At 43.3% G+C, this 13,326-nt stretch overlaps 1 protein-coding gene across 2 annotated transcripts in view; it reads right to left on the bottom strand.

The window, feature by feature from the left end:
• VEPH1 (ventricular zone expressed PH domain containing 1) overlaps positions 1-13,326 on the bottom strand; it is a 256,104-nt gene that overhangs the window by 53,278 nt on the left and 189,500 nt on the right. For both annotated transcript variants that reach the window (XM_008266390.5, XM_002716326.6), the window contains exon 10: positions 1,457-1,596. In XM_008266390.5, coding sequence (XP_008264612.3) covers positions 1,457-1,596 — 140 coding nt within the window. The remainder of the gene's footprint in view (positions 1-1,456; positions 1,597-13,326) is intronic.

The raw sequence follows: 13,326 nt of genomic DNA, 5'->3' as shown, positions 1-13,326 counted from the left end.
CCATCCCCAAGTGGCCACATCTTCACTCCCCAAGTGGCCACAATAGCAGGCACAGGGTCAGGCTAAAGACAAGAGCCAGAAACTCCATTCTGGTCTCTGGCATGGGTGACCCAAGCACTTGGACCACCACCTGCCACCTTCCTACAAGAATTCACAGGTTGCTAAGACCCAAACTAGCTGTCTGATAAGGGATGGCTGCATTGCAACAGGCAACCTAACCTGGGGTGTCACAGTACCAGCCCCCTTTTCACTCTTCTTTTTAACAGCTAAGTACAGGGGCCAGCACTGTGGCATAGGAGTTAAGCCATAGCCAGAATCCCATATGGATGGCAGCTTGATTCCTGGCTGCTCCACTTTCTATCCCATTCCCTGCTAATGCACCTGGGAAAGCAGCTGAAGATGGCCCAAATGCTTTGGCCTTGCACTGATGTGGGAGACCACAAAGAAGCTCCTGGCTCCTGGCTTTATCTCCTGGCCCAGCTCCAGCCATTGAGGCCATTTTGGTAATGAACCAGCAGATGGAAGATCTTTCTCTGTCTCTCCCTCTCTCCCTGAAACTCTGCCTTTCAAATAAAATGGGTAAATCTTTAAACAAAGGAAGCTAAGTATACTCAATATATTAATAGATAGAGCCTACTGTCTTTTTTTTTTTTTGCTTATTATTTATTTGAAAAGGAGGGAGAGAGAGAGAGAGAGAGAGAGAGAGAGAGAGAGACTTCATCCTCTGTTTCATTCCCCAAATGTTTGCAGTGGCCCCCAACTGGGCCTGAAGAAAGAAGCCAGGAACTCAATCCAGGTTCTCCACATGGGTAGTAAGGACCCAACCACATGAGCTATCACTTGCTCCCTCCCAGAGTACACGTTAGCTGGAACTGAGAGTGGAGGAGCTGGGACTGCAGCCCAAGCACTCTGATATGGGATGCAGGCATCCCAACTGGTGTAATAACCACTAGACCAAAAACCCACCCCAGGGGGCCGACGCTGTGGCTTAGCAGGTAAAGCTGCCACCTGCAGTGCCAGTCAGATGAGGCTGCTCCACTTCCAATGAAGCTCTGTGCTATGGCCTGGAAAGGAAATGGCCCAAGTCCTTGGGCCCCTGCACCCACGTGGGAGACCCAGAAGAAGCTCCTGGCTCCTGGCTTTGGATCGGCTCAGCTCTGGCTGTTGCAGCCATTTGCAGAGTGAACCAGAGGATGGAAGATCTCTCTCTCTCTCTCTCTCTCTCTCTCTCTCTCTGCCTCTGCCTCTCTGTAACTCTGCCTTTCAAATAAATCTTTTTTTTAAAGCCACTCCAGGAAACTATCTTAAAATACAGAGAATCTGTGTTCAAAATTATGAATTAAATGTAAATGTATAATACTCTACATCACAACTCTGACCAAAGGGCTAGTATATCAAAAAAGCGAGTGTAAACTCCCACTCCACCAGCTCACAAAATAGCCTGATTTATACGCACCTGCTGAAACAGAAACATGATCTGGATCCACGACTGAGGTTCCTGGCTGATGAGGATAAAACTAGACTTGCTGTAGAGGCAGTAGTGGCCCTTCAAGGAGCAGGTGAAGAACAACTTGGCCACGCAACTCCTAACTGTATCTAGAAACAAATACACAGACTATTAAACCTCAGGTTTTTCCATGGTTACACTTCATTCTTCGACATGCAGGCATTCTTGGAAAATCTCAAGATTTTAGACTATGAGCTAATAATGGCCAACAATCACGTATTTGGGAGTGGATCCATTACATGGACTACAGATTTAAATGAAGATGTTTTAAACAGGTTGTGTTCGATCCGTCATTCTCTTATTTAAATGAACAATGTGTGAGAAATGGCTAGGCAACTCCCATGGAAGCTTAAACTTTCTCCCCAGCAAGAAGGGAGAGACCATATCATTTTCACCCGATTGGACATCTGGGAAGAACAGACAAATGGATGGAGGAAACTCAGGCACTTTCTGGGCAATGGGATGGTGTGCCAAGAACTGCAGGTGCCATCCTTTTGGTTGTGTGGGGGCCACAGAGACAAATCCCAGAATAACTCTGGCCATGGTGGTGGCTTCCTGTGAACTGTATTGATCTCATTTGAAAGGCTGTGTCATATTGAAGAGCTCCAGCAGGGCTGCAATAGATTCAGGATGCTCTACTCTTAAAAATGGAAATGGATTAGCACTTCTTAAAAGGTGATGGGAGCTGGCGCCGCGGCTCAATAGGCTAATCCTCTGCCTGCGGCGCCGACACACGGGGTTCTAGTCCCGGTTGCCCCTCTTCCAGGCCAGCTCTCTGCTGTGGCCCAGGAGTGCAGTGGAGGATGGCCCAGGTCCTTGGGCCCTGCACCTCATAGGAGACCAGGAGAAGCACCTGGCTCCTGCCTTTGGATCAGAGTGGTGCGCCGGCCGTGGCACGTCGGCCTTGGCGGCCATTGGAGGGTGAACCAACGGCAAAAGGAAGACCTTTCTCTCTGTCTCTCTCTCTCTCTCACTGTCCACTCTGCCTGTCAAAAAAAAAAAAAAAAAAAAAAAAAAAAAAGGTGATGGGAACCATTATAGCAGCGGCAGTCAGTCCCTGGCTAAGTCAATGGATTGAATTCCCTAGAGTCGGGGAAGGCTTACTGGGTTCCACCAGGTCTCAGAGTGAAGCAACAGACTTTTCAGGAAGAGTTGGGAAGAGATAAAGGAGAATGGGGAATAATATACTGGAAGAAAAGGTCTTGGAAACGAGACAATAAATCCACAAGGGAGGTTAGATATTTATACAGAAATCTTAAGAATTAATAGCTTTCTGTGATTCTAAAACATAGATATAGAATAAGACTAATTTTGTGAGGTTACTTGTTTTTGACAGTTAAACATATCTGAGGTGAATTGTTCAATATCCTTGAAGAAAATCAGAAGTCATGTCTGGATTCTGTGGGTGACTGATCATGAGATGTGCTTGAAAAGCAGCAGGAGGCCAGGTACAGAGAGGACCAGAGTCGAGACCAACATCAACTTGAAATAGACCTATCAGCAATTGCTTATCCGCAATACTTTTCTAAAAAAAAATTAGCACAGATGCTCTGAAAAATCGAATTTAAATTTATCCATGCTAAAGAAATAGGAAACTAAGTATTCCACAAGGGCCCAATGCACAAACAGTATTTTGCATAAATCTAGCTGTAAGGTATACACTGAGACAGAAATGTATTTTGCTTCAACAGAAAATTTCAAAAGAGAGTAAGTGTTTTGTTCTAAGAACCCTTGTAGGTTGCTTGAAGTTGTAAATTGGACTCTGGGTCTTTGCCCTAAAGTCTTTTCATTTCCCCTAAATTCTTATAGCTCATTCATGTTTTCTTTTGAAAATGAACATTAATTAGATTTATTTCACACACCCTGAGTCTACCAGCGTTTTGTATACAAACTACAGGGGACTCAGATCAGATAAAACTGTTAAAGCAGAAGAGAAAAATCGTCAACTGGCTATAAAGCAAATGAGTTCTATGGTATAAGGTTTGTATTTATGCTTTCAGTAAACCTGGTTTGTATACGTATTTGCTCTTCTTTTTTTTTTTCAGAGTTTTCCTGGACTAGAAAAATTTCCTTACAACATTAAGAATTAGTTGTTAAATTTTCTCTGCTGCTTTTCCTCTCTTGTTTATTCACTAGTATGGAATGGTAGGCATGGAATAAACAGTTGCAGGATTCATGAACGAATGATTGAATGAGTGAATGTCAGACACTGTGCTGAGAGTTTTAGGGGCCATGGTGTTGACCTTACTCCTAAGAGGCTTACATCCAAATGGGAGAAACATCTGTGAACAAATGGTTAACACTTGTTTAAGAAGGGCATACACTATGACGCTCAGAGAAATGAGAAACTCATTCTGATTGGGGAACAAGAGAAGTCGCGGAGGAGATACTTGAGGTGGAACTTGAAAAATGACCAAGATTTTGAACTTGTAAAAAGTGGGAGGGATACTAGCACAATGAACTCTGAGAAAAATCACATGAAGAATGAGTGTTCAGTGTGACTCCAGGTGGAATGTTGAGTGTAAGTGTGTCATTAAAAATCTTTACTTATGGGCCGGCGCCGCAGCTCACTAGGCTAATCCTCCTCCTTGCGGCGCCGGCACACCGGGTTCTAGTCCCAGTCGGGGCGCCGGATTCTGTCCCAGTTACCCCTCTTCCAGGCCAGCTCTCTGCTGTGGCCAGGGAGTGCAGTGGAGGATGGCCCAAGTACTTGGGGCCTACACCCCATGGGAGACCAGGATAAGTACCTGGCTCCTGCCATCGGATCAGCACGGTGCGCCGGCCGCAGCACGCCGGTCTTGGCGGCCATTGGAGGGTGAACCAACGGCAAAAGGAAGACCTTTCTCTCCGTATCTCTCTCTCTCTCTCTCTCTCTCACTGTCCACTCTGCCTGTCAAAAAAAAAAAATCTTTACTTATACAACTGTCTTAAAAATTCATGGTGAAATTGAAATTTAAAGGTAAACTTAGGGGCTGGGGTTGTGGCCCAATGGGTATCCTATATGGGTGTCGTCGGTTCATGATCCGGCTGCTTCACTTCTGATGCAACTCCCTACCAATGGCCCTGGAAAAGCAGTGGAAGATGACTCAAGTGTTTGGCCCCTGCCACCTATCTGGGAGACCTGGATGAAGCTCCTGGCTCCAGACTTTGTCTTGGCCCAGTGCTGGCTGTTGAGGCCATCTGGGGAGTGAACCAGAAGATAGAAAATCTCTGTCTCTGTCTCTCCCTGTCTGTAACTCTGTTTTCAAAACAAATAATTAAATCTCTTTTTTTTTAAAAAATTGATTTTGGTGCAAGAGACTTTTGGAATCCATATATAGTTTTTTCAGAATATACATCTTCCATAAACGTTGGAGATCTCCCTGAAATAATTGATACCCAGAAGGTTATTTATGTCTGAGACTAAATGTTGAAGAGAGGAGGTTATTAAATATGGAGTGCTTTCTATATTCCACCAGATCTAATAGTCGTTTCTTTACTTTTTATTTAAAAAAATCAAAGGATTTGATTTGGTCTTTATAAAGACTGAAGTTAAGCATCAGTAATTATGTATGTTATATCATTTCATGTTAAAATTCCCCAAATACTTACATTACACATATGGATGCATTCAAAGACAGGGTACAAAAATATAAGAACATTTGATATGTTTTTGAGTTGAACACTTTTGAGGGGTTGGCTTATGGCCTAGTGGTTAAGATACTGGTTGGGAGGCCCACATCTCATGTTAGAGTGTCTAGATTCAAGTGCTGGTGTTAGTTGCTCATGCCAGCTTCCTGCTAATGCATGCCCTAGAAGGCTGCAGATGGTGGCTCAAATACTTGGGTTCGTGCCACTGGTGGGAGATCCAGACTGAGTTTCTGGCGCCAAGCTTCAGCCTGGCCCAGTCTCAGCATCTGCAGGCACTTGGGGAGTGAACCAGTAGATGGGAGCGCTCTCTCGCTGTCTCTCTCTCTCAGTGGTGTGTGTGTGTGTTTGTGTGTGTGTGTGCGTGTTTGTGTTTGTGTGTGTCTGCCTCTCAAATAAAATAAGTAAATAGAAGAAACTTGGGGGGGCATTTTGAAAATTTTTTTATTTAACCACTTTTCTCCCCCTGTGCTGTTCATATACTTTTATTCTGGCACTATTCTCATTATAGCATATTCCATTTTCTGTTAGTGTTTTTAAAGTGAATTTTTCTTTTAGAATATGTACTTTTAGACTTGCAGAAACATTGTGAGTATATAGAGTTCCCATATAATGCACACCCAGTTTCACCTGCTGTTAATATTTTATTTTAGTATGGTCCATTTGTTTTAAGCAATGAATTCATATTGACAACACTACAATAAACTGAACTCCACAGTTCATGCAGATTTCCTTAGTTTTTATTTAATGTCTTTTTTTCTGTTCTAGGATTTCATCCCGAATACTACATAGGATTTGTTCACTGTGTGTCTTTATGCACCTCTGGGTTGTGACATTTTTCAGACGTTCCTTGTTTTTGATGCCCAAGGTTTTTTGAGTACTTTGTGGACGGTCCCTCAGTTGGGATCTGTCTGTTTTTCTCCTAACCTGACTGCAATTTCAAGCTCTGCAAGGGAAGGTCACAGAAGTGCCATTTTTATCATTCCAGGGCTGCCTGTGATCAGCGTGATTTATGATTGTTGGTGTTGACCTTGATCACCTGGTTGGCACTGTTTTTCAAAGTTTCTTCATTGTAAATTTACCCATTTCTACCCCCCCCCCCCCCACTGTATACACTGTGCTCTTTGGAAAGAATTTGTATTTGCCTCCCCTGAGTAAGGAGTGGGAAGTCAGCTTCACCTCCCTGAGTGCGGAAGAGCAACAGCAACTATTTGGAATTCGTTTGCAAAGATTTTTTTCTTCTCCCTCCAGTTATTTCATTCAAATCATTCATTCACTTTTTTTTTTCAGTTTTATTGGGGCACAACTGACAAACATACTCAATCGTTATATCAATAGGTACTTGTGGATATTTAGTATCCTTTGGGTAATAGTCCATTATTACTTTGGCTATTTTCTTGCTCAAACTATTCTAGCTTTGGCCAGTGGGGACTCTTTAATTTGGTTCTTGTGTCCAATGTACCCCTACCCCCGTGTTTTTTTTTTCCCCTGCACTTTCTTACCTTCCAGCGCTAAAAGACACTCTAGGCTCATGTGTATATTTCCTGTCCTAGTCCTAGAATGAGCCATTTTCCCGAGGAGCTCTGGTTCTTTCCCTTAGAAACCAAGATACAAGTGCTAAATGTGCTAGTTGCTGTTGGATGTCACTGCTCCTCACCCCCTTAGCTGTCAGAGCAAGGAAGCCACATGTTGATACTAACCTGAGTATATAAATATTTCTATATATAATCTTTCATACCTGTAGTAAGCTAAACATGAGTTCACTCTGATGACTTCATACTGATGACTTCTGCTCTAATCTATAACCACAGGGATCATTCCAGCCCCCTCCCCTTGCTTATCTACAAACTGTCACTTCAACAGTAAGAAGCCTGGGTCCTGCTCCATTAGTATTATGGAATTATCTATAGAAGGCAGAGTTCCTGCTTTCTCCTTTCATCCATCCTTCCCCCTTCTCTTTTTTACTTAAAAATCTTTGTGAATTTAGCACCTACCATAGAGTCTGACATGGACAACATGTTCAACAAGTGTTTAGTAATCCAGGTATACCAGAAAACAATGACATTCTTTTGTTCCTTTTGGAGCCTTAAACATGCAATCAGTAGGATATTCCCATGAAAATAATGAGAAATAATAATAATACAAGATTAGTCTTCATATTTAAATTTTATCTGCACTTTAAACACTCCACATTGTCATCTAGCCATCATCGAAGATATAGCTATTTGTTAGTAGGAACATTTTCCCTTAGTTTCGCCATATACATTTTAGCTAGACTCCAGATGCTAGTAATTTTGCAACTTGGTGAAAAAATTCTTCTTTATTTGTATTTAGACCATATTTCATTAAAATGCAAGACCTTATGCTTTTTTCCCCTGAAAAACTACTCCTTCAAAGTCATGTTATCCAGGGGAGTTGAGTCTGCTTCCCCAACTGAGCTGTGTGTAACTTCTGCAGGGAAAGCACGGGCAATCTGACATAAATTGCCAGTATCTTTAATAAGACCACACAACATGCCAAGCTCTGGAAGTATGGCCTCAGGCATTAATTTCCATGCAGTTATTATGTAGTCAACACAATTCCCTCGCCTGTGAGGAGGACAAATCGTTTCCTAAGTCTGAAGAGCTGTGGCAAATCTATAAAGAGAAGCTCTTAATGGGCTTGTGTAAAATTGGAATAATTGGTCTCTTTCATCCTCAAATATGGTGAAAGGAGGCAGGCAAGGTTATGAACCTAGAGAGAATCATCATAGTGACCAGACCCCGGGTGCCCTAGGGGAGGAGAGTGCTGTGGGGTCAGGTGAAGGGTGAGGTGGGCAGTGGTGGCCATGGCGGTGCCCTGTGATGCTATCAGTTGTGAGTGTGTCAGTGTTTCTAGGTATAGGCTTCGGATCTGAGAAACACACCACTGTTGGCAGACTTTGTGCCTATAATCCCCCTCCCAGGGAGGTCACTAATGCATAATTTATGCCATTATGGATTTTTTTGTTTAGAGAGAAGTGCCTTTTGAGAATGCAAATGAGATATGGTTTTGGTTTTTAAAACTAGCTGGTAGAAATGTCAAAGAATTGGCTTATTTGTTGGGAGGAAAAGATAAGTTAGAACTTGTTTTGAATTCTTTACTGAACTTTTATTTTGAAAGTTCTCTCCCAACTAAATAAGGGTCATGTATATGTGTCTGGCTTGAGTCCCACGGTTTTCAACTGGGGCAGTCTTCTTCACCTTGTGACTGTATTATTTCCAGAATGATTTATAAAAACTCAAACACATGAATGTGTTGGCCAGAAATGCTAGCCTGAGTATTTACACACTGAACACAGCTCATTCAGGGAAGGCATTCTGAAGGACTTAGAAAGGAAGCTGATTTTCACTGACTCCTTAGCTCGTACCAAAGTGTAAGTGTAACAAATTATGTTGAGCCCTCATGAGATAGGCTTCATTATCCTGAGTTTATTGAGAGGGAACCTCAAGACAAAGCTTTCAGGAACTAGTTGAGCTGGAATTTTAACCCAGGTGCCAGAGCCTAGTCTCTTCCCAGTGCTTTGGAATAGCTCCGACCAAGTAGAGGGATAGAAGGACCTCAAAAAGCAAGTGTGATTCCAACAAAGATCACTGACCTACAGTTAAACACATTAGCCTTAAAGGGCGAGCAGGCTCTGCTACCTTTCCTTTCCAACAATCACATCTGATCTGTAAAATGGGGGCGGACCAAAAGTTGATCTAAAATGAAAAAAAAAAAAAAAAAGGCTGGTGCCGTGACTCACTTGGCTAATCCTCTGCCTGTGGCACTGGTACTCCGGGTTCTAGTCCCAGCTGGGGCACTGGATTCTGTCCCAGTTGCTCCTCTTCCAGTCCAGCTCTCTGCTGTGGCCCGGGAAGGCAGTGGAGGATGGCCCACGTGCCTGGGCCCTGCACCCGCATGGGAGACCAGTAGGAAGCACCTAGCTCCTGGCTTCCGATCGGCGCAGTGTGCCAGCCGTGTTGCGCTGGCTATGGCGGCCATTTGGGGGGTGAACCAACGGAAGGAAGACCTTTCTCTCTGTCTCTCTCTCTCTCTCACTGTCTAACTCTGCCTGTCAATAAATAAATAAATAAATATAATAAATAAATAAAATGAAAAAAATCTGATCAACTTTTTAAAAAAATGACATTTTGGGGGCTGGCTCTGTGGTGCAGTGGGTTAATGCCCTGGCCTGAAGCACCGGCATCCCATATGGGCACTGGTTCAAGATCCAGCTGCTCCACTTCTAATCCAGCTCTCTGCTATGGCCTGGAAAAGCAGTAGAAGATGGCCCAAGTCCTTGGGCTCCTGCCCCCACGTGGGAGACCCAGAGGAAGCTCCTGGCTCCTGGCTTCGTATCGGCGCAGCTCCGGCTGTTGCGGCCATCTGGAGAGTGAACCAGTGGGTAGAAGACCTCTTTTTCTCTCTCTCTCTATGCCTCTCCTCTCTCTGTGTGTAACTCTGACTTTCAAATAAATAAATAAATAAATCCTTTAAAAAATTGACATTTTAAAAATTATTTTTATTGTTCTTAGTTTGTAAGCTCCGTGAAGGTAAGGGTAAATTATATAGAACACAAAGTTTACCATTTTAATCATTTTGGGTGAACTTGGGGCCTTCTCTACACTCCCAGTATGGTGCAGCCATCACCAGCATCCAGCTCTGGAATGCTTTCATCTTTCCCAACTGAAACCCTATGGTTATGGGTTGAAGAGCATTTGGCTCCCTCAACTCACGTAGAAGTTCAAATCCCAAAGTCTTAGTATGTTCATGGATTAGGATGGAGACTTGGTCCATGATAGAATCTAGAAGGTGGGCCCTGTGGGAGACCCTTAGCTCACTGGTTGGGGGAGCCATGGCAAAGGCATTCTTGAGAGAGGGTTGGCTATATAAGCCAAGGATGTTTCTTGTTTCTTTATATTCCCAGGCTGCCATTCCCTGGCCTCACCCGACGCCTGAACCACTAGGGATGCCTGATTTTAGACTGTGACCTTCTAAATTGTAAGCTAAATTGGCCTTCTTCCTTCCCAAGGAGCTTCTCTCAGATATTTTATAGTAACAAAAACCGACCACTGCGCCTGTACCCTTTAAAGGAAACATTTCATTTCCGTTTCCCTTCAGCCCCTGGCAACCACCATTCTATTCTCTGTGTCTAAGAGTTTGACTACTTAGGTACTTTGTACAAGTTGAATCTTACAACAGCTGTTTTCTTGTGTGGCTATTTCACATGCATAATGTCTTCAAGGCTCACACACGTGGTAGCTCATGTTAGAATTCCCTCCATTTTTATTATTTATTTATTTATTTATTTTTAAAGATTTATTTATTTGAAAGTCAGATTTACACAGAGAAAGGAGAGGCAGAGACACAGAGAGAGAGATCTTCCATCCGCTGGTTCACTCCCCAGATGGCCACAACAGCTGGAGCTGGGCCAATCTGAAGCCAGGAGCCAGGAGCTTCTCCTGAGTCTCCCACACAGGTGCAGGGGCCCAAGGTCTTGGTCCACTTCCACTGCTTTCCCAGGCCATAGCAGAGAGCTGGATTGGAAGTGGAGCAGCCGGGACTCGAACCGGCCCCCATACGGGATGCCAGCACTGCAGGCCAGGGCTGTACATTCTAGGCCACAGGTCAGGCCCTGCCCTCCCTTTTTAAGGTTGAGTCATTTTCCACTGCATGTATATGCCATGTTCTCTTTATTCGTGTTTCTTCCAGTGGACATTTGGGGGGTTTCTTCCTTCCAGCTCTGAGTAATGCTGCTGTGACCCTGAGTACACTAATATTACTTTGAGGCTCTGGTTTCATTTTTTTGTTACATGTACAAAAGTGGATCTGTGAGATTATACAGTAGTTCTGTGTTTAGTTTTTGGAAGAACTACCATTAGAATGAGCTTTTCCATCTTTGAAACTCTATGATTCGATGCGGGTCTACAGAGACCTATGGAGAAATGTGTGTGTGATGACTGTGCAGGCAGGGTTGTGTGTGTGCCCAGGACTGCCAGGACTGGCTCTTTCTTTTTTTTTTTTTTTTTTTGACAGGCAGAGTGGACAGTGAGAGAGAGAGAGACGGAGAGAAAGGTCTTCCTTTGTTGTTGGTTCACCCTCCAATGGCCGCCGCGGCCGGCGTGCTGCAGCCAGTGCACTGTGCTGATCTGATGGCAGGAGCCAGGTGCTTCTCCTGGTCTCCCATGCGGGTGCAGGGCCCAAGCACTTGGGCCATCCTCCACTGCACTCCCTGGCCACAGCAGAGAGCTGGCCTGGAAGAGGGGCAACTGGGACAGAATCCGGCACTCCGACCGGGACTAGAACCTGGTGTGCCGGCGCCGCTAGGCGGAGGATTAGCCTAGTGAGCTGCAGCGCCGGCTTGGGCTGGCTCTTGGTATTCAGGGTGGACAGGTGACAGCAGCATCATTACAGGTGTTTTCCTTCTGCTATTTGTCACTGGTCCGACAGGAACCTTTGAAGTCCTTTTCTCCAGTCTCCCATTTACTTCTCTTTTGATGAATTTCAAAGATATGGGATGTAATTCAAAACAGGGGTACAGAATGAATAAATAATACAGTCCTTTAGCTATATAAATGTCCTAAACTGGACAGAAAAAAAAGTAGGATGGAAAGAAACTGGCTGTTTGATCGGAGTTTTTCCAACGTAAATAAAATAAAACATGTTTTTGAAGTCAACTGTAAATTACATTTTTGCAGGAAAATGTAGCATAGGCTTCACACTTTAAAATATTTTTGCTTTTGCCTGATAAAGTGGGAAGAAGGCTTCAAAATCCAGTGTAGAGCTCTTATCAAACTTTGATTCCCTGCGATTTGCAAAGTATATGTTCATCTTAGACTTAAGCAGTACATCCTGCACCCCCAAATTAAAGCTCAGTGCTTTGAATGTAATAATATTTATTTCATAACCTTAACATAAGGTGCAGAAAAAAAGATACTTAGAGATAAAACCAAATTAGACTCTCAGAAGCAAAGACGAATTCTTAAATGATGATTTGAAATGATATCCAATCATTCGGGAGTAGACCCTGCTGTAATGTCGTGGTGTTTTCTGAGCTTAGTCCTGCAGAGGCGTGAGTTGTTGAACTGACACATTTATGGAAAAACTACCACATTTCTCATTCTGTGAAAACTCAATGGCAGAGGACGATGAGAAAGGAGACTTTGTCTTGTTGTTACTAGGTTCTAGTGCAGCATTATTGGTTGAGAATACATGGTCCTTTTGCAGCAGCTTACTGCCCAGTGGCCAGAAAAATGCCCACGTGTGCAGTGTCCCCACCCAGAACATAAACACTGTGCTCCTTTTCCCCTCTTGGCAGAAATTCCAGCCAGTTGTCAAAGAAGCATGATAGATGCTGTTGGTCTGAATGGTCACAGAATGAAATGAAATCTTTTTTTCCCCACAAAGTTCAAAGCTGCTTTACTCAATTGTTGTACTTTGTATACAATCCCTGAACATTTCTCCCCCACAAAAAACTAACATTAGTAGCTGCACTGTATTTCTAATTTATGGATGCTCCTTAATTGATTTAGTATTCCACTATTATTGAGTATTTACATTAGTTTTTAATATTTTGCTATTAAAATTCTTTCATTAATATATTTTAGTCCTACATGCAATAAGATCTGAGTCATTATATTCATCTATAAAACCTTCATTTGACATATTCTCCTTATTTTTTAAGGATTTCTTTCTTTTTTATTTGAAAGGCAGAGTTAACAGAGAGAGAAAATCTTCCATCCAGTGATTCACTCCCCAAATGGTCTCATCGGTCAGGACTGGACCAGAGCAAAGCCAGGATCCTGGAACTCCATCTGGGTCTTGGGGGACCCAAGTACTTAGGCCATCCTCTGCAGACTTTCCAGGTATGTTATCAGAGAGCTGGACAGGAGGTGGAGGAGCTGGGACTTGAACCTGTACTCATATAGGATTCTAGAGAATGAAATGAAATTCTTCTCCAGATGATTCAGATTTAATAACACAAATTTGGTAATTATATGTTTAGAAATGTACAGACTATAGGTGCACAAGTCTTATTCTTTCACCTTGATTTTAAGAAAAAGAAGTCAAATTATTTCTTGGTATAAAGAACACATATGTTTGAATTAATGCATGGAAAAGGTCTGTGAAGCTGTAGACTGACAGTTTACAGTGATGGCTCCTGGGTTGAGGAAGTGGGAGTGGGGACAGAG

Source organism: Oryctolagus cuniculus, chromosome 4 (genome assembly GCF_051225735.1).
Source record: "Oryctolagus cuniculus isolate XC-2025 breed Fujian yellow rabbit chromosome 4, ASM5122573v1, whole genome shotgun sequence".
In the NCBI taxonomy this organism is placed as follows: domain Eukaryota; kingdom Metazoa; phylum Chordata; class Mammalia; order Lagomorpha; family Leporidae; genus Oryctolagus; species Oryctolagus cuniculus.
This window is presented reverse-complemented; position numbering and strand designations above follow the sequence as displayed.